The sequence below is a fragment of the Eurosta solidaginis genome, chromosome 5 (genome assembly GCF_040869045.1).
Source record: "Eurosta solidaginis isolate ZX-2024a chromosome 5, ASM4086904v1, whole genome shotgun sequence".
In the NCBI taxonomy this organism is placed as follows: domain Eukaryota; kingdom Metazoa; phylum Arthropoda; class Insecta; order Diptera; family Tephritidae; genus Eurosta; species Eurosta solidaginis.
In genome coordinates, this window is record NC_090323.1 from 192,947,308 (window position 1) to 192,968,031 (window position 20,724).

Here is a 20,724-nt window from a genome sequence, read left to right on the forward strand (position 1 = left end):
ACGCTTAGCTAGCTTTACAAACTCAACGAAGTGATTTGATTAGGAGAGTGTAGGAACTAATCCGTGTGGTTCCACAATGGGCCTAAGTGTGCCGCTCCGATGCGGACAGCAGCCACTTAAACCTAAACCTAACCTAAGCAAGGTACCTAGGTATATACTCATATCGGAACAACACTAGGTAGTATTGTCACCTCAATTGCTACGTGCAATCACAATTTCTCCAGCTAGTCGGAGACTGCTCCTAACACTATCATCAAAAAAATAAACAAGGACTGCAGTCTAGTCGCCTTTTATAGAGGGAGCAGTTAAAAAGGTCTGTCCGCATCTTTAATCTACTCTCTACTAAAATTGGGGATAGTTCAACTATTTTTGGATTTGGTAAAGCAACTTTTAGCGAGAAGAGCCATAAAATCTACTACCGATGGCTCTTCTATATCAAAAAGGGGCTAACTACGAAAGAAAGTTGAGGAAGAGCACAAACATTTCTTTAAATAGCTTATGGCCACTGGAGAAAGGAATGTAGAAATGCAATCTAGAACAAGAAAATGTATTACGACAACGAAATTCAACGAACTCACGATTATAAGCCGCTGGCATTCAAGGGCTAAATCATTTACACTTACCCTTTGTGAAACCAGTTGATAGGTATTAACATATGTCGTATGTCGTATCAAAAGGTGCACGACCAAAATGGTATCTATTACCAATCTTTTAGCCCTCCAACCTGTCCAAATAATCCACTGCACTTCACCCACATTTGCAACGGACTTGCAGACTTAGTACGTTTTCGTATACTTGGCATTGATTGCTACTGTCTGAGGCTATGGAATTCGGAATTTGTCAACTTGCAACATTTTCTCTGCCACAGTGACGATTAAGCGGCACGCAAGTCACATTTCAAATCTACATAATGGTAAATTTAATTAATAGATACATTATAAACCAACCGCAAGACCGACTGAGCTAGCTGAATAAGCTATAAAAGCCCAACACATTATCGAGTGTCAATTAACATCAAAAAGTTTCGGCTGTCGGGGCTATGGCTCGCGCATTACGATTGGAAGGAGACGGTTTAAATGTTCGAAATTAGTGAAAGACTTAGTTGTGTGTGGCTGAGTGTATATATAAAGTGGGCGTGGCCGCACGTAGAAATCGCTCCTTCAGTTAGTCCTTTTTCAAGGAGTTGACGGACTTTTTAATGCGCCGAATTTGGAGAAACAACTTGACGAAATTTTAACTATTAGCAAAGCTCACAAAAAAAAATTATATTACATAGCGGAATGACAGTGCAGCAGCCCTGCTGTAATGCCAGCTGGGAGCCACTCCTGCGACCGGAAGCACGGTAAAATAGTGCACTCACAGTTGTGAAAAAAAAAAATAACACAAAAATTTATTTAAGAAAAAACTTTAATGAATTGTTCAATGAAAACTGTAAATGTATTCTAAAGTATTTTCGAAAATTATTACTATTATTATTATGTTGATGAATTGTTAACCTAAAACGTGTTCGGAAAAGTTCTAAAATTTGAATGTGTAAAAGTTTTTACTCCCAACTTTCAGAAAACTTTAAGCTATGTGAACTAATATCGAAAACGACTTCGAGGAAATTCGAAAATTCAAGTGTATTAATATTTTTTAAAAAACTCCAACATTTTTAAAATGAATTTCCAGATAAGTCTATCGAATAGTATACGAAAACTATGTGTACCCATTGCAAACAGTTTTTCGAAAAAATGGGAAAATTTGAAATTTCGAAATTTTTACTACGAATTTTGTCAAAAAAAAAAACGGAAAGTGAAGTAAGTGTTCCAGTTTTTATAGCAATTTCAAATTTTTCTTCGGTTTTCCAAAACACTATTGAACTTAGTTTGGAAAACACATATGTAGTTTTAATTTCAAAAGCGTTTTAGAATATTGTTTACTTCGAACTTTCAGAAAGGGGCACTGAATCGTACACCGAAAAACGTCTAACGCAATTTCAAAAACATTTTTGAAAAAATAAACTTAGTTGTTTTAAAAGTTTTCGAATTTCCGAAAAAGCTTAGAAGAAATGTATGACCAAAACTATGTCTTAAACAGGAAAACAGTACAAATTAATTTCAAAAATATTTGCAACAAAAATTCGAATACTTAAAAATATTCGTAAAAATTCCAAATTTTGACTTCAAACGTTCATAAAACGATACTGAATTGCAAGACCGAAAACTATGTAAACCAATTTAAAAAAAATGTTGAATATTAAAAAAATATTTTCAAAAATTTGAGTTGAAAATTTTCATAGAAATTTACAAATTTTTTTTCGAATTTATCAAAAACTTGAATGAACTGCAGAAAAAAACTTTTTTTCAAAACTCGATGGTCGTTTTTGGCCTCAGAAAATTCGAAGAAATAATTTAGGAATTTTCATGAAAATTTATAAGGATTTGAGTTTTCGTCTTTCTAGAGAAGACTTTTGAAATTTTTTATATAATTTTCGTTTCCGAAAATTGAGTTAAAAGTTTTGAAATTTTAATGAAAATTGTTAAACATTTGAATTTTTTACCTCTGTCGAAAACGCTTTTGAAATTGGTCTTAATTCGAATGTGAACTTTTGAAATTTTAATGAAAATATTTTGGCACTAGATTTTTAGAGCACCAAATCGGTTCTAAATGGTTTTCAAAGATGGAATATTTAAAGTAGATATTTATAAATTTTCAGGTTATATAAAGACTTTTAAAATATTCTGAAAATCAAAGAAAATTTTGAAATTTGAATGAAAATTTTTAAACACTTGATTTTCTAGCCTTTTCGAAAACATTTTTTAAATTGGTTTGTTCAGTAAAAAAAACTATAAAATTTTCATACCAATTTTTAACGGTAGAATTTTCCAGCTTTTTCAAAAACGGCTCTGAAAATTGTTTATCAAAAAAAAAATTACATGTAAAAATTTTAGTACTTTCAGGGCATTTTAATGTTTTCGGAAATTTTTGAATTTTTTCGAAAACATTTTTGAAATTTGTGTAAAAATTTCCGTTAAACAATTCATTCAAGCTTTTTCTTAAGCTAATGAAAACAAATAAAAGAAGAACGGAACCAATAAAATCTGTTAATAATTTTTGCTGTTATTTCCGTGTTCACAACTGTGCGCCCTTTCTTACCGTGGGAATAAAATTCACTTCAACGTGTTGCACTTTCTTCCAATACACGTCTAGCGCTTCAAATGAGCTCCAATATTTAGGATGGAATGTGCCGCCCGATCAAATACAATATATACCCGAACATTGGCTAACACAATTGGAACCACCAGCCTCTATGCATTACATGTTAGCCATACTCTATACATTTTTCTTTTTCGCATCGGTCATCGGTAATGGACTAGTGCTGTGGATATTCATGAGGTAGGCTGACGGTTATAACGAAACGATTGTATCTGTGGTCCTAATTCGACTCTATTGTATCACTACTCTATCTCTCTTTTTCTCCCTATGCACTTCTACACAACTTCCGAACACAGCGCCAAGGCCTTACGCACACCTTCAAACATGTTCGTTCTTAACTTGGCTTTCCTCGATTTTGTTATGTGCGCCAAGATACCGATATTCGTTTATAATAGTTTCCATCGTGGTTTTGCGCTCGGTAATACATGGTGTCAAATTTTTGCTGCTATTGGCTCATATTCGGGTATTGGTGCAGGCATGTTGAATGCCGCTATCGGTTATGATCGTTATAATGTCATCACAAAGCCAATGAATCGTTCAATGACCATGACCAAAGCGATTATAATGAATTTGTTAATATGGTTGTATGCCACACCGTGGGTTATAATGCCATTGACGGGCTTTTGGGACCGATTTGTACCAGGTACGTAAAAGGAGTGTAAGTCGTATAATATTTTGACGGAACCTTAGATTTCTTGACGTTCCGTACATTTAGGTTTTCGAAGGATAATAACTGGTTTAATATTGAATGTAAATATTTACGTTAAATGCTCAGTAAAAAGTTATATTGTGTAGGACGCAATCTGCCTATCAGTCAGGAAAGTCGACGGAGACGGCTGTAGGTAGTTTCGAAAAAAAATTAAAAGCATTTGGAGTCTAAAAATATAGCCCTCCGTGCTTTTATTAACATCTCAGTGGCTTCCAATAATTGCCAAGAATATAAGCCCAATGGTCATTTGCTGGGTGCTATCAATTCTAAAGAGAAGAAAAATCAGTCCAGATCGGTGCGCCACCTATCGAAATTTGTTTACCTTTTGTCTGGTGTTTTAACCTATCTGTGAAGTTTCACGTTTGTAGCTCAATGAGAAGTTACTTAAAAATCGATCGCAAGATACCCTCCGTTCCGTACGATTTTTCTAAATATCTCGATCCGCGCGCTCTCCCCCCGCCAGCGAAACTTTTTGTTATGCGTTTTATACTGTCATGGGCTTCTGAATTAAGTTTGAAATTCAAGTCTTTAGCTCATCGATAAGTTCTCTAAAAGCCGGTTTAAGTTTTCATCTAATTATTTCGATACGTGTATCACCTAACGGATTTCCCCCTTTTGTTGCAATGTCTCGGTGTCTTAACGTATGTGGGAAATTCCCCGTTTATAGCTCAATGAGAAGTTACTAAACCGATCACAAAATTCTAAATTCTTAAGTGGTTATTTCGACCCGTGCGCCACCTAACGGAATTTGTTTCTACTTTTGTTGCATTGTCTCAGTTACTTAAAAATCGATTGCAAGATTTGTATTGAAAATGCGGAGAAACATTCAATCGGCCTACATAATATAAAGGAAATTACAAAACAATTCTCAACAATTTCCAAACCATTTTTTTATTCCTTCATATTCATTAGCTGAAAAATCACAGAACGTTTATTTCTGTACATAGACTAAGCCTGTACCTGGAATATGTATGTGAATGTAAGTAAACCGCAGTAAATTTCCAAAAGAGAATTTAGGCCTAGTTCTCTTTCAATTTACGTCGTGTCCCTTTTGATGTTTCTTACAAATTGGTGCGACTGGTCCTACATGTTTTACGCCGACTCCAAACGACATTTGCAAGCCAAATGAATTTTCACTGAGAAATTTTTCATGGCAGAAATACACTCGAAATCACTACCCTCACAAAAAAAAGTGTCACTATTAATTTAATACACGATGTGCAAAAATGAAACTATAAACGGTATCATTTTCGTGGTATCAATGCAACGGTAAATATTATAAAAAGTATAATTAAAAGTATCAATTTTGTATCTTGACTATTGATTTGCCCATGGAAAATATTTGTTTCGCCCTTAAAATGTATCAAAATGGTAGCTGTATAAATTTCCTAGTTTCATTATGATAACATTTAATACTAGATTGATTATAAAACGCATTACATTTGTATGTAGTCTATTAACATGACAAATACAAGTATCAAACTAATATTTCGAAAATGTCAATAATATAAGATCATTGATGACGAAAAAAAGATAAGCAAAAATTGCACATTGATGCCTAGATGGCATCGCCTTCATGATAACTTTCTTTTGAGTGTACCGAGGGGCGACTCCGCTTAGAAAAATTTTTGAAATTACTTTGCCCAGGGCTTGAACCCAGGATTTTTGGAGGAGGTGGATACTCGTGCTTTGTAGGCATTGTTGTGAGTCAGTTATAATGAATGTGCGTGGTTGTGCGGTTGACTTTTTTTCTTGATCAGATAAAACGATTTTTTACAAAAACTTTAAAAATTTTAAACTACATTCGTTAATCGGTAAGTAATGTGTGAGTATTGAATTAGTGAACTGTTAATGCAATATTTTGCATATATTTGTGTTTATTTATTTAAAAATTATATGATACAACTCGATGTCGGCTATTGTGGTATAGTATACCAAATAACCCTTCCGATCACAAACATGCCGGAAAAAGGTGAAATACGAAAACGGAGAGCAGAGGATATGAAAAAAGCTATACAGACAGTAAAGAAAGGAGAAATGGGTATTCTTTTGGCTTCAAAATCTTCAATCTCCCTCATACTACTTTGCAGCGCATGTCAAGAAGTGAGAAACCCATCGATGAATTATTGGAAATAAACTGGGGCGGGCTCCAATTTCAACTGCAGCAATTGAGGTAGACTTGGTGAAATAGTTGTTAGAGATGGAAGCGAAGGGTTGGGGACTAACACGTGCAGATGTCAGGTCTTTGGGCTATCAAATTGCGATAAAGAATAATATTCACAATAAATTGTCTGTCATGAAAGAGTGTGCTGGCAAGGATTGGTTAAAAGGCTTTTGCGACCGACATTTTAAGCTTTCGAAAGCCAACTGGTACAAGCGCCGACCGTGTGCACGGGTTTTCTCCGGAAAATGTGCCAACATTTTTCTAGCTACTTGAAAATGAATACATAAAAGATAATTTTCCACCAACTCGTATTTGGAACGTGGACGAAACCGGAATATCAGAAGTGCCTTCACATACCTTATAAAAATAATTTGCAACAAAGCATTGCTACGATTAACAAAAAGCGGAAGGCCTCAGTTAATCAACCTGCTAAAAAATACAATAAAAAAGCATTCCTGCTATATCGTTTGCAGATTCAAGTGGTAGTGAAGAGTTTCCAAACATTCCACCAACAAAAGAAACCTCATGCAACTATTGCCGAAAAGTTTTTGGAGATGATGCTATTATTTTTCCATGGATATCTTGCCTACAGTGCGAGCAAATTTGGGCCCATGAAAAGTGTATTCCCAACCGTAGTGCTATTTTTCTTTGTGTTTCATGTAAATAAGACTATGATACTTTTCTGAAACAGTCCAGCTTATTTAATTTAAAATTTTTGAAATGAACTAAAATTTTTATTTGCGTTCCTTGTAATTAGTTATCGGACAGGCTTAATTAATTGAATTTATCTAAGAACTAAGACGATTTTTTAAGGTTTAAAAACATTTCGTTTTTAGTTTTTCAGTTTTTAAAATAAATTATTGCTTTTCAATGTAAAACTGCTTTCTTATTATCTAAGGGTACGATGTGTGGGTATTGTGGTATACTATACCACATTAACCGACACGGTATACCATATTACCCGCCAATTTTTCCAAGAGCTGATTTATGACTTTTAAGATATATTTTAAAATATCTCTTAACTTTTCAACTGTAAGACTATTGCTTCTTGCTTCTTTTGTTTGTAACCCTTGTAGTATCATATTATCATTGAAATTGCATGCAAATTAATGATTTTACAAAGGAAAATATAATAGGTATACCACATTACCCGCACTTACTCTAGTATAGGGGAAATTGAAAATTGAAAAGATGAATTGCACACGTGTCCCATAAAAACAATTTATTTTTAATTTTATTAATTATTTTTTTTTTTTCGAATAAATTTTGTTTGTTATTTTAACAAACCTTGATACAACTACTACCAAATGTACCTATTTTTTAATTTAATATTATTAGTTTTGCTGAAGTTTCACCTGACTGACATGTTTCCCGTACAAACGTATGTTTTTTTGCGATTTTGCACACATATGTACAAATATTTCAAGAGCAGGTTTCTATTTTTATTTACACATGTACCATACAATCCTAATGCACTTAAAACTTTGTCTGAAAAACTTGTAGTTTTTCATTAGTTAAGGCCTAAAAATTAAAAAAAGAAAATATGTACGATTTGTCCCGTAGTAACCGTATAATGCTCCAGTAGCAATTATTGTGAAGATCGGGTTTAGCATTATCAACATAACTGGGTGTTTCAACGCTGCCTCCGTTTAGGAAGACGTAGACGACTTCCCTCTATAATCTGAGCACTCCCTGAACATTGGTTACCAGATTGCCCTTTACGTTGTGGCAGAAATTTGGCGCCTGGGTTTGAAACCTTCCGTCCATCTCTGGATCCGCCCATGATTGGAGTCCTACATGACCTGGGAGCTATAGCTGGGAGAGACTAGAGAGCCAAGCAGGGTGCTTTAGCAGCCCTTTGGTGGACTGGCAAAGGCACACACTAGGGAACCATAAGTAACTGGGAAATAAAGCAGTTCAGAAAACACTGGATTGATTGGCCATGGCAAAGCAACGAGAGTATCAGCCAAACACATTAATCTAAGCAGAGGGAACCTACGAACTCTCACTGGGTACGGGACACTGTAGTGCCGATATCATCTAAGTAAATTGAATCGATCCGATACACAAATCTGCCGCTTTTGTGAGCTGGAGGGTGAAACGCCAGTTCACATTCCTTGCGAATGTATGATATGGAGTCAAAAACCTGAAGATGTACTTTATTAAATACATTAAAGGCCTACACATACAGTAATAGGCCGAAAGATCAAACACAAAATAAAGGTCGCGGTGCATGATTAAAAAGTTGGAAAAATTTTATCAAATTTTCGATTTTTTCTAAAACGTTTTGAGATTGGTTTAAATAGTTTTAGTTACAAAATTCATAAAAGTTTTTGCCTAAATTATCGACAAAAATTTAATCGACCAAGTTTGATCTAAATTGTTACTCCTGTTTTCGTGTTCGCATCTGTAAGGATGTTCCTTCATAAATTTATGTTACGAATGACATAAAAATTATTTTGAAATGGTGGTCGTTGAGAATTGATAAGTCATAATATAAATATTTTTAATTTTTATAATTTTTATTTTGTTTTTTCTTTAGTTTATTTATTTATTTTTGTTTTGTTCTTATTTTACTAATCACTTTAATGCTTTAAACATTGTTGTTGCTTTTGCTTTGTTACTGTTGTGTATGTTTATATTTACTGTATTCATAGTTTTTAAGAATTTGCAATATATAATATAATATTGTTTATTTATTGTTTATATTTTGTATGTCTGTATGTTTTTTTTACATCCAAAACATTACATATTTAGTTCTTATGCACTTAAGTATTTAGCTGATGACAACTTACATGTATTTATACATAAAGGGCGAATTAATGGTGACTTATAACCATAAAGCCATAACCAGATAAAACAGCTGATCGAACCAACCTTATGGAAATCAATGTAATCGATTAATGGTGCCATACCATAACGCTAACTCGATTACATTGATAGGTAGGTTCGATCCGCTGTTTTATCTGGTTATGGCTTTATGGTTATAAGTCACCATTAATTCGTACTTAAACTCTCGAGATTTAATTATTATCTTTTTTTGTCAGCTGTTATATATGTATGTATATCTTTTTTGCTTACATACTATTTATGAACAGATTTTCTGAAATTTCATTTTAATAAAAAAGAATAAAATTTAGTAAATGGTGAAAATGTTACAAAAGGGAGGTGATTTTACTTTTCAAGTAAATTTAAGTATACTTAATTTTTTTTGTTTTTAAATTTTATGTAAGCTGCTTTCCATCATATGTATGTATATCTTTTTTAAGAAATTACTTTCTCGAAGTGGATTAATATATTTATTGAAAATTTAAACAAAATATTGCAATATTTAATAAAAAGACATTTATATTATTTCCATGGTATTATTAATCCGAAATTCTATAGCATAAAAATTAAAAAATGTAGTAATCATGTAATTTAAAGTTTACTCAGTTTATAAAAGTTAAAAAACATTTAATAAGAATTAAATGAGAGTTGACTTTTCGTGTTATAGGATTAAAGATTTTTTTTTTTGTAACTAGAAAAGTTTATGTATGCATATTAACAATTAGAAAATATGATTTGCGTTAACTTAAAAACAAAAATTATATTAAACTATTTGTAATTTTGTCTTCGCTTACGATTTTTTTTTAGAATTACCTTATTATTTATTATTTTATTTGTTACTTAAATGTTTATATCTTTAGTATTATTATTTTTAATATTATTATTTTTAATTTTTTTAATATTAACCTGCATTTAAAATATAAATTTGTTTTTTGGCTGTGTGCGAGTTTGCCTAAATTGTTACCTAAATTGAGAAAAAACCTAAATCACTGGAAACTGTCGGCAAGGCAGTGCAAAAGAAAAACAATTTTATTTTTTTGAACATACTTTTCAACCTAAATTGAAATGTCAAATTTGAAGAACAAAATAAAATTGATTTTTTTTATTTCTACATATGTATATGCCAATAAAATGCACTTGTGCACTAATTATAGGTACTTTATTGACCAGAGGACGATGATTCGACTGCGGTGGTGTCCGATCAATAGTTGTAAGATGCAGTGATGGTTTTAAATATGTTGGCTTTAACGCTGGCGGAATGAAAATTAGATCCTTATCTTCAACGCTGGTTCAGATTCAGCAGTTATGTATGTATGTGGTTCTCCACGCTTGTACCGCTTCCCTACAATTAGTTATTTGGGGCATTCCCAATGTACCCGTGTTCAACTTGAGATGGAAGCAAGCGCCCAATTAGGCGAAGGCGCTGCATTTTCTTGTTCTGTGATCTAAGGATGCTTTTCCTCCTATGGCCCCTGTCCTGCAGAAGCATGTGTTCCTGAGTAAACTACAGTTTTATATTGTTTTGTACAAACAAACAACAGTTAGTTGTCAAATGAGCTCGCACAGTTTTGACAGTTTTTTTTTCCTAAATTGTTGCAGTGCTGGAAAGTTCCAGTGGAATATTAGTTTAGGTACCTACAATTTAGGTCAACTCGCACCCAGCCTTATTATACCTTTAGTCATTTTCTCAAATTTTCATTACCGTTATTTATATTTAAGAGATCGACTAACCTATGCGAAAAAACTGAAAAAATTAGAACATAACTAAGTATACATAAATTTGGCTTATTTTATGTATATTTTCAGTTTCTTGCTTATTCTTTCATACAAATTTTACGCTTAGCTCAAAGACTAAGCTTTCCGAAGCTCTCGAGTGCATCTCTGTCTAAGTTGCTTGCTGCTGTGAGCTTTAAAACTATAACGACAGATGTGTAAAAGACCATTTTATCCCAGCTGCTGATTCGAAAACGTTTTTTCTCACTGTTAATTCTAAATACGCTCTAGATATCTCAGAATTTGGTTGAACAAATTGATATCTCGAAAACCATTTCAAAATACTACTCCATGCTAGTAAAAATTCTACAAAATTTGTGTTTAAAAAATGTCCTTATTCAGGGTTAGAACTACCGCGCACCAAAGTCGTGGGCAATAAAGAGTTTACACTCCGGCAACTGAGATAGACTGATCGTCCACACAGCCGTCAATATGGTATAGTTCTGGAACAAAACAAAAGTTTGGTGTATGACAATAACCTGCTGGAAAAATTCAGCAACTATGAAATTCTCGCCCCGACTTCATATCGCAGCAGCGAACACGAAAATAGCAGTGCTAATTTTTATCAAATTTCGTCAAATTAAATTCTTGTTTTAATATTTTCGATAATTTAAGAAAAGATTTCCATGAATTTGGTAACTAAAACCATACAAACCAATCTCGAAAATGTTTTCGAAAAAATTTTAAAATACTATAAAATTTCGAAAAATTTTTTTTAGAGCTTTCTGAATTTTTTGAGTATGCAGTTTTGTAGCCCAATCAATTTTAGTAGAGCAAAGAACAAGTTATAGATCTCTCGAAATTCGCGTTAATTTTTGATAATTTTCTTGTAAATAAAAAATTGTTTCGCACTTTGTATGCAGGAAAATCTGAAACATCCTGCGAAAAAAAAAAATTGTAATCAGTGCGAGGTTTGAGAGACCTTGTACTTTGTTGGACTAAAACTGATTGGGATACATAATCAAAAAAATCGAATTAAAACTTTCGTAATGTTTTTCGAGTCTTCCAACTGTCTTCCATAGCTTTAATTAGGAAATTCAAAAAAGTTTTTTCTTAAAATAGCGAAAATAAAAATGAACTTAATTAACGAAATTTGATAACAAAAATGCCACTGCTAATTTTCTGTTCGCTGCTGCAGGTGTGCGAAATAACAGTATTTATGTACATACTTTCAACTTTTTGCACCTGTTCTTTTTTTTAACACGCTTATATTAGGTTTACTTGTATGTATGCTTGTTGGTAACTTTTCTAGGCTAGGCGCGCAAAGGAGAGTTAGACCCATCTAGCGGCAATTATTGAAGACTCGCGTAGTTAAATAACTCGCTACAAAACGAGTTGTGATTAATAGCGGAAGCACGAGCCTCTGTGCTACGGTGCTATCAACATCAAATATCTATGTGAATCGTAGATACTAAAACGGCACAATATTTGCGTGTTTTTTAGTTTTTAAACTATATTTATTTACCCCTACTTTGGTGTCTTTATGTTTTTTTAAACTCAAAGTTTTCATAGACAACGAGTATACATTTGGGTGGGTGGATTTGTATGGACGAAAGTTAACCGATATCGCGCCATCATTTTTTCGATTGGATTTGGGCTCAGAAAAAAAGTTCCACTAAGCATAAACAAAAAAATTATTTTCGTGCCTGCGAAGCTTAATTTTTTTGACTTTTTTTCGACTTTGCTTTTTAAGGTTTTTTCATGACCTACTAAAAAAATTTTCATTTGATTGTAAAATTTTCAGTATACCCTGTCCGACCCAAAAATGTTCGCTAAAAACGTTTTTTTTTTTTTTCAAAAAACTGTTATCGACAACGTTTTTAGCGGACATTTTTGGGTCGGACAGGGTATATTGAAAATATTACAATCAAATTAAAATTTTTTTAGTAGGTCATGAAAAAAACCTTAAAAATCAAAGTCGAAAAAAGTCAAAAACTTTAATTTCGCAGGCTCGAAAATTATTTTTTTTGGGTATGCGTAGTGGAACTTTTTTTCCTGAGCCCAAATCCTATCGAAAAATCGATGGCACGATATCGGTTAATAAATCGACCCAGTCTAGTATAGATACATCAAAATTTTACAATCAAATGAAAATTTTTTAGGTCATGAAAAAAACCTTAAAAATCAAAGTCGAAAAAAGTCAAAAACTTTAATTTCGCAGGCTCGACAATTATTTTTTTGGGTAGGCGTAGTGGAACTTTTTTTTTCCTAAGCCCAAATCCTATCGAAAAATCGATGGCGCGATATCGGTTAATAAATCGACCCAGTCTAGTATAAATACATGAAAATTTTGCAATCAAATGAAAATTTTTTTAGTAGGTCATGAAAAAAACTTTAAAAATCAAAGTCGAAAAAAGTCAAAAACTTTAATTTCGCAGGCTCGAAAACTATTTTTTTTGGGTATGCGTAGTGGAACTTTTTTTCCTGAGCCCAAATCCTATCGAAAAATCGATGGCGCGATATGGGTTAATAAATCGACCCAGTCTAGTATACATACCATATATGTTAAATTCCAATTAGAATTAGCAATTGATGCAATTGGTTTATATTCTCTAATTCATTAAATAATTAGAAATAGTTCAACTAATTCTCATTAGATAATTAGCTCGAATTAGAATCAGTTATTTATATTTATTTACATCATTATTCGTTCACTTCAATAATTCTTTAAAAAAAATTTGTTTTTATCAAAATAATTGATTCCAATTCGAGCTAATTGAATATCTAATTGCATTAGCAGAAGTCAATTAGATTTCTAATTGTAAAAGTAAACCAATTTTTTTTGCTAATGGCAACTAATTGCAATTAGATTTATCATTAGAATAAAAATTTCAATTATCTAATGGGAATTAGTTGAACTAATTCTAATTATTTATTGAATTAGAGAATTCCGTAAATGAAGGTTAATTAGCAATCATTAGCATTATCTATTCATTACTTAACATCTATGATACATACATACTTCGGCCATGTTTAGCCATATAAGTTCGGATTATCTTTAACTTCTCTGCTTTTTTGTTGTGGCAGTATTAAACCTTTTTCTCTTCCCTTATTACAATACACACATTACAGTGAAATAATTATTTTAGTTAGTGCACTGTTTTGGAAAATAAATACAAAACAAAAAATTTAAAGAAATTATAGATTCTTCGTCGACCGTTTTCAACCTCTCTACTTAAGTTACAAATTCACTGTAGGGTAGCAATCCTTCAGATAGCTTCATTTGACATTTTCGCTTTCACTAACACAGGGTGACCAAACGCCAGTTAATTTGATAATTGTTAAGATATTGTAGAGAAATCTATTTTGAAAACGTGAAAATCAACAAAACAGCTGTTTATACTTTTGCCTAGTAGTTAACTGAAAGTCGATGTCTTGTCAGCATGTAGAAGAAGAAAGTCTCGATAATGAAAGATGACAACGACGGCGCTTAACGAAGAATGTACGAATTGAAAACAAAACAACTAATAAAATTGTAACTAGTATACAATAAAAAAACTTGTTTCTCTCAGAAGAGACTAACTGAAGATGGTGAAAACTATCCTAAACCAGAGACGTAAAGTAGTCCTTCACTATTCACTGCGAAGATTGCCGTGAGTAATACTCCAAAACTGTTTTTGGATGGGAGCTTTTCTGTGATTCTTCTCACAAAACATATGGCTGCTGAGTGGAATATCACCCCGTCTCGGCAGCCAGTTCAAAACACCCTATCTTAGAATATTTTCAAAAACTTCCTAACTCATGATTTGTTTCTAAAACTCCGTCTCAGAATTTTTTTATAAACGCCTTATCTAACGTCAAAATATATTAAATTTTTGCTCAGATAAGGCGATTAAGAAACAAATTCTGAGATAGGGCGTTTTGGAAGCAAGTTCTGAGATTAGGCGATCTTTAAAAAAAATACTGAGATATGACGTTTTTCAAAAATTTTACGAGATGGCTCGTTTTCCAAACAGCAGCCGAGGGCCAGTATGGTGTTATACGATCAGGTATCGAAAAGAAATTTCAGAGATAAGACGTTTTCGACATTGCCGCCGAGTTAGACTCGATCTTCACTTAGTAGCCGATATGTACCAAAGGACAGAGAGAGGGATAACTCTCTTATCCCATAATCACAAGGGCATACTCTCGTATTATTCAAACGATGATCTCTAGCACTACTGCGATTTCGTATGTTCATATAGGGACATACTGGAGAAGAAGGCTCGTGCACTGAGAACTGCTGCAATCCGTAAAACTTTACTGTTAATGAAATTTTGCTTGTTAGGAGCGCAAGGAACCAATCTACCACAACACATAAGACTGAGTTGAGCACCTTATTCGAAGTTTAAAGTTTATATTGAGAGGGTTTTGGAACTTTTCTTCATCTTCCCAACACTAAAATAATTTTTTATCAAACTTTTTATTTATGGGCATTCGATTTTCGAAATTGGTTTATCATTATTTTATTTTGGTTCGAGAAGCTCTTGCCCTTGACTGCTTTCGAAGTTTGCCGTTGTTTCTACTTCATATTTTGATGAAACAAGTATCATAATTTCACGGACAAGAAAACGATTAACAACCAAAACATGTGAAAGCTGCTTTAGTGCTAAAAAGGATATAAGCGGGAGATTAAAATAATGGCATATAAATTTTGAAAATTGGATGTCAAATAATAAAGTTACGTTAAAATAAGTCATTTCCGCTGTTTTTGGAAAAATCCAGAAAAATTAAGAAATGTCCTCGGAAAGGTTTTGTTTTTTTACCCAGTCTACTATACATACAAACATTTTTGACACATTTTGTCAGTTTACTTTCTTTCAATTATTTTCGTTAATTTAAGAAAATTAATGAATGAACCAAATAACGAAGGCTTTGAAAAAAATTTCAAAAAAGCTTTTGAAAAAGTTCGCGAAGTGTTTAAAAATTTCCATGAAATTTTCAAAAATTTTACTTCGTATCTTTAGAAAGCTTGAATTAATTGAAAAAAAAAAAATATGTTAAACAATTTAAAAATGGTTTTTGAAAAATTCACGTATTTAAGTTTGTTATGAATTAAATAAAAACTCAGGATTTTCAGAACACTGAAATTAATTGTGTAGCGAAAACTAAAGATTCATATCTTATCCAATTTCAAAAACGTTTTCGAGTAAATTTAAAAACTCAAGTGGTTTAAAAAATTATAAAAGTTTTTAAATTTTTACTTGATACATTCATAGAACTTTATAAATTTTATATTGAAAATTGTGTAAACCAATTTAAAAAAAGTTTTCGAAAAAATTCGGAAATTTGCGAAGGTCTTAAAATTGTCTAAATTTTAAATTCAAATTTTAAGAAAGCTTAAATAAATTGTAAACCAAAAATGAAACGAGTTGAAGTTTTTGAAAACAAAAATTAACTCATTGAATTTTAAAAATGTTTAATTCAAATTTTAATAAACTTTTGAAATATGCAGTTTTCTAAATCAATAATTGTTTTTATCAAATTACACCTGAAGTTTCTAAAAACTTGCATGGATGTCCTAGATTTCCTTACATTACAAAATTACATTATGCACCCTTTGTGAGAAAGAGTCTCAAACACCTTTCGAAAAAAATGGTCGCGAGACGCGAGCTGTACCACTTTAGATTAGAGCTTACGATTTCTCGAACATGTTCGAGGAGAGATTTCTCGCGAGATTCACGAATCTCGAATTACTCGTAAGGCTCGTGAGATTCTCGAATCTCTAATTACTCGTAAGGCTCGCGAGCTTCTCGACATTCCACTTAATCGATTCATTGGCTGTTTTATATAGAGCTCGCGATTTCTTCTGGAGCACAAGCCAAAATGTCCGCAAAACCACAAGAAATGTATAGAATATTGCCAATGCAGCGACTGAATTGAAAGTCGAGAAGATCGCGAGTATTACGAGTAATTCGAGATTCGCGAATCTAGCGAAGCTTACGAGAAATTCCAGATTCGAGAACCTCGCGAGCCTTACGAGTAATTCGAGATTCGAGAATCTCGCGAGAAGTCGAGTTCTCGATTTCTCCTCGGGTCTCGAAAATCTCGCTTGTGTTCGAGAAGAAATCGTAAGCTCTACTTTAGATTAATAGCTTGCAGAACTGTATACATAAACAGTTTCTGAAAAAGCTAAGTAAAATATTACAACTAAGCTTTCATAAAAATTTTATTTGCTAAATTTTTGTTTCACAATTTTTTTTAGTTTCCTGAAAATAAAAATTAAGAAATATGGATTTTCGAAAACGTTTTTCGGATTGGTTTTTATTAAAATTTTTGAAAACTCGAAATAGAAATTTTGAAATTATTATGAAAATTTTAAAACATTTGAATTTACGATTTTTTTTTTTTTTTTTTTGTTAGCACAATTTTCGATTTACTATTCATTGAAGTTTTCTGAAAACGCGAAGTGGAAATTTTTAAATAATTGAACTTTAAAATTTTTCCCGAAAATGTTTTTGGAATTGTTTTATATAATTTTCCAATTCATTAAAAATTTATAAAAATTCGAAGTAAAAATTTTGAAATTTTCAAGATAATTTTTAATCATTTGAATTTTTTCGAAAACATTTTTAAAATTTGTTTACATAATTGCGTTACACAACTTATTCAAGGTTTCCGAAAATTCGAAGTAAACGTTTCAATATCTTCATAAAATTTTTATTGACTCTAACTTTAGAATTTTTCGAACACAATTGGTTTCCAAAATTTTCGTTATTCAATTCATTTTAGTTTTCTGAAGATACAAATAATTTTTTTTTAATATTTATATTGTTTAAGCATTTGAATTTTCGACTCTTTAGAAAACTTTTTTGATATTCGTTGACAAAATTTACGTTAAACAATTCATTGCAGTTTTCTGAAAATTCGAAGTAGAAATTTTGAAATTTCCATGAAAATTTTAAGTTTGCCAATTTTCTCAAAAACTTTCTTGAAATTATTTAATCTAATTTCCATTATAAAATTCATTAAAGTTTTCTATAAACTCAAAGTAAACGTTTTGAAAATTTGAAATAGTAGAATTTTTGAGTTTTTTCGTTTGCATAGTTTTTATTTTAAAATTCATTTAAGTTTTCTATAAGTCAAAATTTGGTGAATTTTCCTGATAATTTTTAAACTTTTGGGTCTTTTTTGGTTTTTTAAAAAACGTTTATGAAATTGATGTAAACATTTGCGTTACCTAAAACTGCTACACCAAATGTTTATAAAAAGTCGCAGCAAGAATTAAACTTTTTTTATATTCGAATTTTTTTGAATCTCCGAACTTTTTTGAATCCTTTAAATTTTTCTAAGAATTATCGAAAATAAATAAAATAAAATAGCTTGTAAACTGTGATGCTGCTCTTTTCGCCTTCACAACCGTATGGTTTGCGGTATACCCTAATGCTCGTGATTTGCCACTTTCATGAACCCCTTTATTCCTCCTTACATAGCACCCAGTTAGACTTTCTACAAATTACATTCCTTGTGCTTGTCTTATGTCTCATTGCTCTTTTTATTTGAGTCTATATGAATTTTATGCGTTTGTATGTATGTATATGCATTCTTCATAACTTAAAATTTAGTATTGGTAAGCCCTTGCTTATCATTTCGCTTAATTTTATACAATTGAAATTGTTACATTTATACCAAGATTTCCATTATCCGCAAATAATTGTGCAATCGATGTATCAAATACCAGACAATCCGAGTTGTGTATAGCCGATGCGACACCTTCGTGTATAGAACGTGGCATTGCTTCCCATGTGAGGCGTCGACGATTACCATTCAATTCCAAACGATAAACAAAATTTTCGGCTTCTTTACGTGAGCCAATCAGCTGAACAATGGCGAAGAATTGTTGATGTCCATCAAATTTCTCTTGCTTCTCCAGCACCAACATAAAATGATGCCCAAAGCATGACTGCATCATAACCCAATCTACAGCACCAGGTAGATTTATATCGGTTGCAAGGAATACAATATCCTCACCTTGTAATGTAGTAATGCTTTTATGTGACATCATTAAATGTTGCATAACTAAATCTAATGGTCCTTGCCATTTACATGATGCACCCGGACATGGACACAAATATGGTCGACATTCACATGTTTCTTCATGTTCTGTTTTCTCCGTATATACCAGCGATGCTGTACAGCCATAACCTGAGTGTTTACATGGGAATTTTACATTGGAGGCGACTTTTTCCATAGCCAAATTGCGTATATTGGCAAGGGGGCCGCGACATGTTGGACAGCAGGTAAGTTTGGAGCGACATGATACGCATACCAAATGTCCACTCGAACATTGTAATATTGGTGGCAGTACATAATCGAAGCACACCGGACATTCAAATAAAGAAGTTAAATCGGCAGACATACCACCATCACCGCCACCGGCGGACGATATCGATGAACTGGATGAAGATGATGTATTCGCTGTTGAGGATGTATTACCACCACTACCACCGACTGTTGATGGTGTGCCGGTACCGGTTGGGATCGGACCTTCACGGCGTTTTGGGTTTAACTTATTGGACATTTGTGTTTGTTGTAACAGGTTGAATGTTTGTTGCTGCTGTTGCGCTAATGGCTGCAGCTGCGTGTGTGGTGGTGGTGCTGGATGTGAATGTGTTTGCGTTTGTGGTGTATGAGTTGATGGCAGTTGTGACAATGCTACCGGATTGTGTGTTCCTGTTGTTGCGTTGCAGGCGGATGAGATTGTCGTTGGCGGTGTACCAGAGGCGGCGATGACGGCGACAGCTGTATGTGTAGCAGTATTTGTATGAGAAGTGAGGCTGTTGTTGGAAGCAGCAGCAATGTTGTTGTCGTTTTCCTGGCACAACAATGTTAAGGATGTTGTGGTTGATGGCGGCAGCGGCGGCGGCGGCGTTGGTGTTGTCGTTGATGCCGTCAGAGGCTGCTGATGTTGGTGTTGATGTTGATGATGTTGTTGTTGCTGCTGTGACGGCACCAGCGTTATAGATGTTGTTGATGTTTGTTGTTGTTGCTGCTGTAACGCCTGCACAGGTTGTACTAGCTGTTGTTGTTGTGGTTCGTGTTGCACTTGCAATTGTAGACGCGGCAACACTGGCAGCAACGTTGCTGACGGCGCGGACAAGCGATAGCGTTGTTGTTGATAATAATCGTAGTGTTGTTGGCGTAAATGTTGCAAATGATGTAACTGATTGAGGTATTGTTGTTCTAGAAGCAAATGTTGTTGTTGTTGTATATGAAAATGTTGTTGCAAAAAATGTAAGCGATCCAAAATGTGTTGCTGTTGTGCGCACGGATTGTTGTTGTTGCTGTTGTTACCACCGTTGTTTTCACTAATGTTTGTGTTGTTGTTGTTATTGTTGCTGTTACTATAACTACTGTTGCTATAATTTAAATCGTTCTGCAGTTTGTCCAATTTGTTGTTATTAACGGTATTGTTGTTGCAATCAAATTGACGTTTGTTTTTACGTAAGAAATGTGAAAACTTTGCGTTTGCCAGTTCACTGGTGGTGCTAACGTAAAAATCTGCCGGGGTCTTTGTTCCACTTGCTTTGGCTCTAATAATTATTCTGTTTTGTGGTCTTAAATTGCAGTGGCTGATGTTGTGGCTGCTGGTGCTGAGCTGCAATTAAAGAAAAGAAAAATTTGTTAATTTTTGTATAAATATTTTTTTTTATCAAAAAATTTAACAAACATACAACATTTGTAACTTTTCTTTGCATAAAAATATGTAATTACTTAAAACACTAATCCACGCCCTTTTTTATTTCACGCAGTAGACGCAAAGCAATGTTGCAAGCGCCGGCGTATAGAGCCAACCATTAACATTAATTGCTCGCTTACACAACGCCCTAAAAGGTCAAGTCAATTGAGCTGCTCTCTGTTAAGCCTGTATGTCATACATGAACTCGTTTGCGGCTGAGAATTAACATTATGTGTATACGTTTTTGTTGCTGAAAAATAATCGATTTATTTTATCGAAAATTTATTGTACAGGATTGTAGACCCATGACGGGTATTCTGATTGGACACTGCCTTCTGGCGTCACATGCCTTTAAATTATGCTTTGTCAGTGATAGCAGATGTAGGAAGTGCG

General features: G+C 33.1%; 2 protein-coding genes across 3 annotated transcripts in view; one reads left to right on the forward strand and one right to left on the reverse strand.

The window, feature by feature from the left end:
- Positions 1-20,724, forward strand: part of Rh4 (Rhodopsin 4) — a 105,994-nt gene that overhangs the window by 19,026 nt on the left and 66,244 nt on the right. Inside the window, exons 1-3 of one of the 2 annotated variants that reach the window (XM_067787103.1) lie at positions 1,004-1,342; positions 3,193-3,378; positions 3,495-3,841. The exons of the other annotated variant lie outside the window; for it this stretch is intronic. Coding sequence (XP_067643204.1) covers positions 1,281-1,342; positions 3,193-3,378; positions 3,495-3,841 — 595 coding nt within the window. The 5' untranslated portion in view covers positions 1,004-1,280. Of the gene's footprint in view, positions 1-1,003; positions 1,343-3,192; positions 3,379-3,494; positions 3,842-20,724 lie in introns of those variants that run through there. 2 annotated transcript variants of the gene reach the window in all.
- LOC137251985 (E3 ubiquitin-protein ligase sina) lies at positions 17,481-20,244 on the reverse strand. The gene has a single exon (XM_067787100.1). The coding sequence runs from the start codon at positions 19,171-19,173 to the stop codon at positions 18,253-18,255; it is 921 nt and encodes a 306-aa protein (XP_067643201.1). The 5' UTR covers positions 19,174-20,244; the 3' UTR covers positions 17,481-18,252.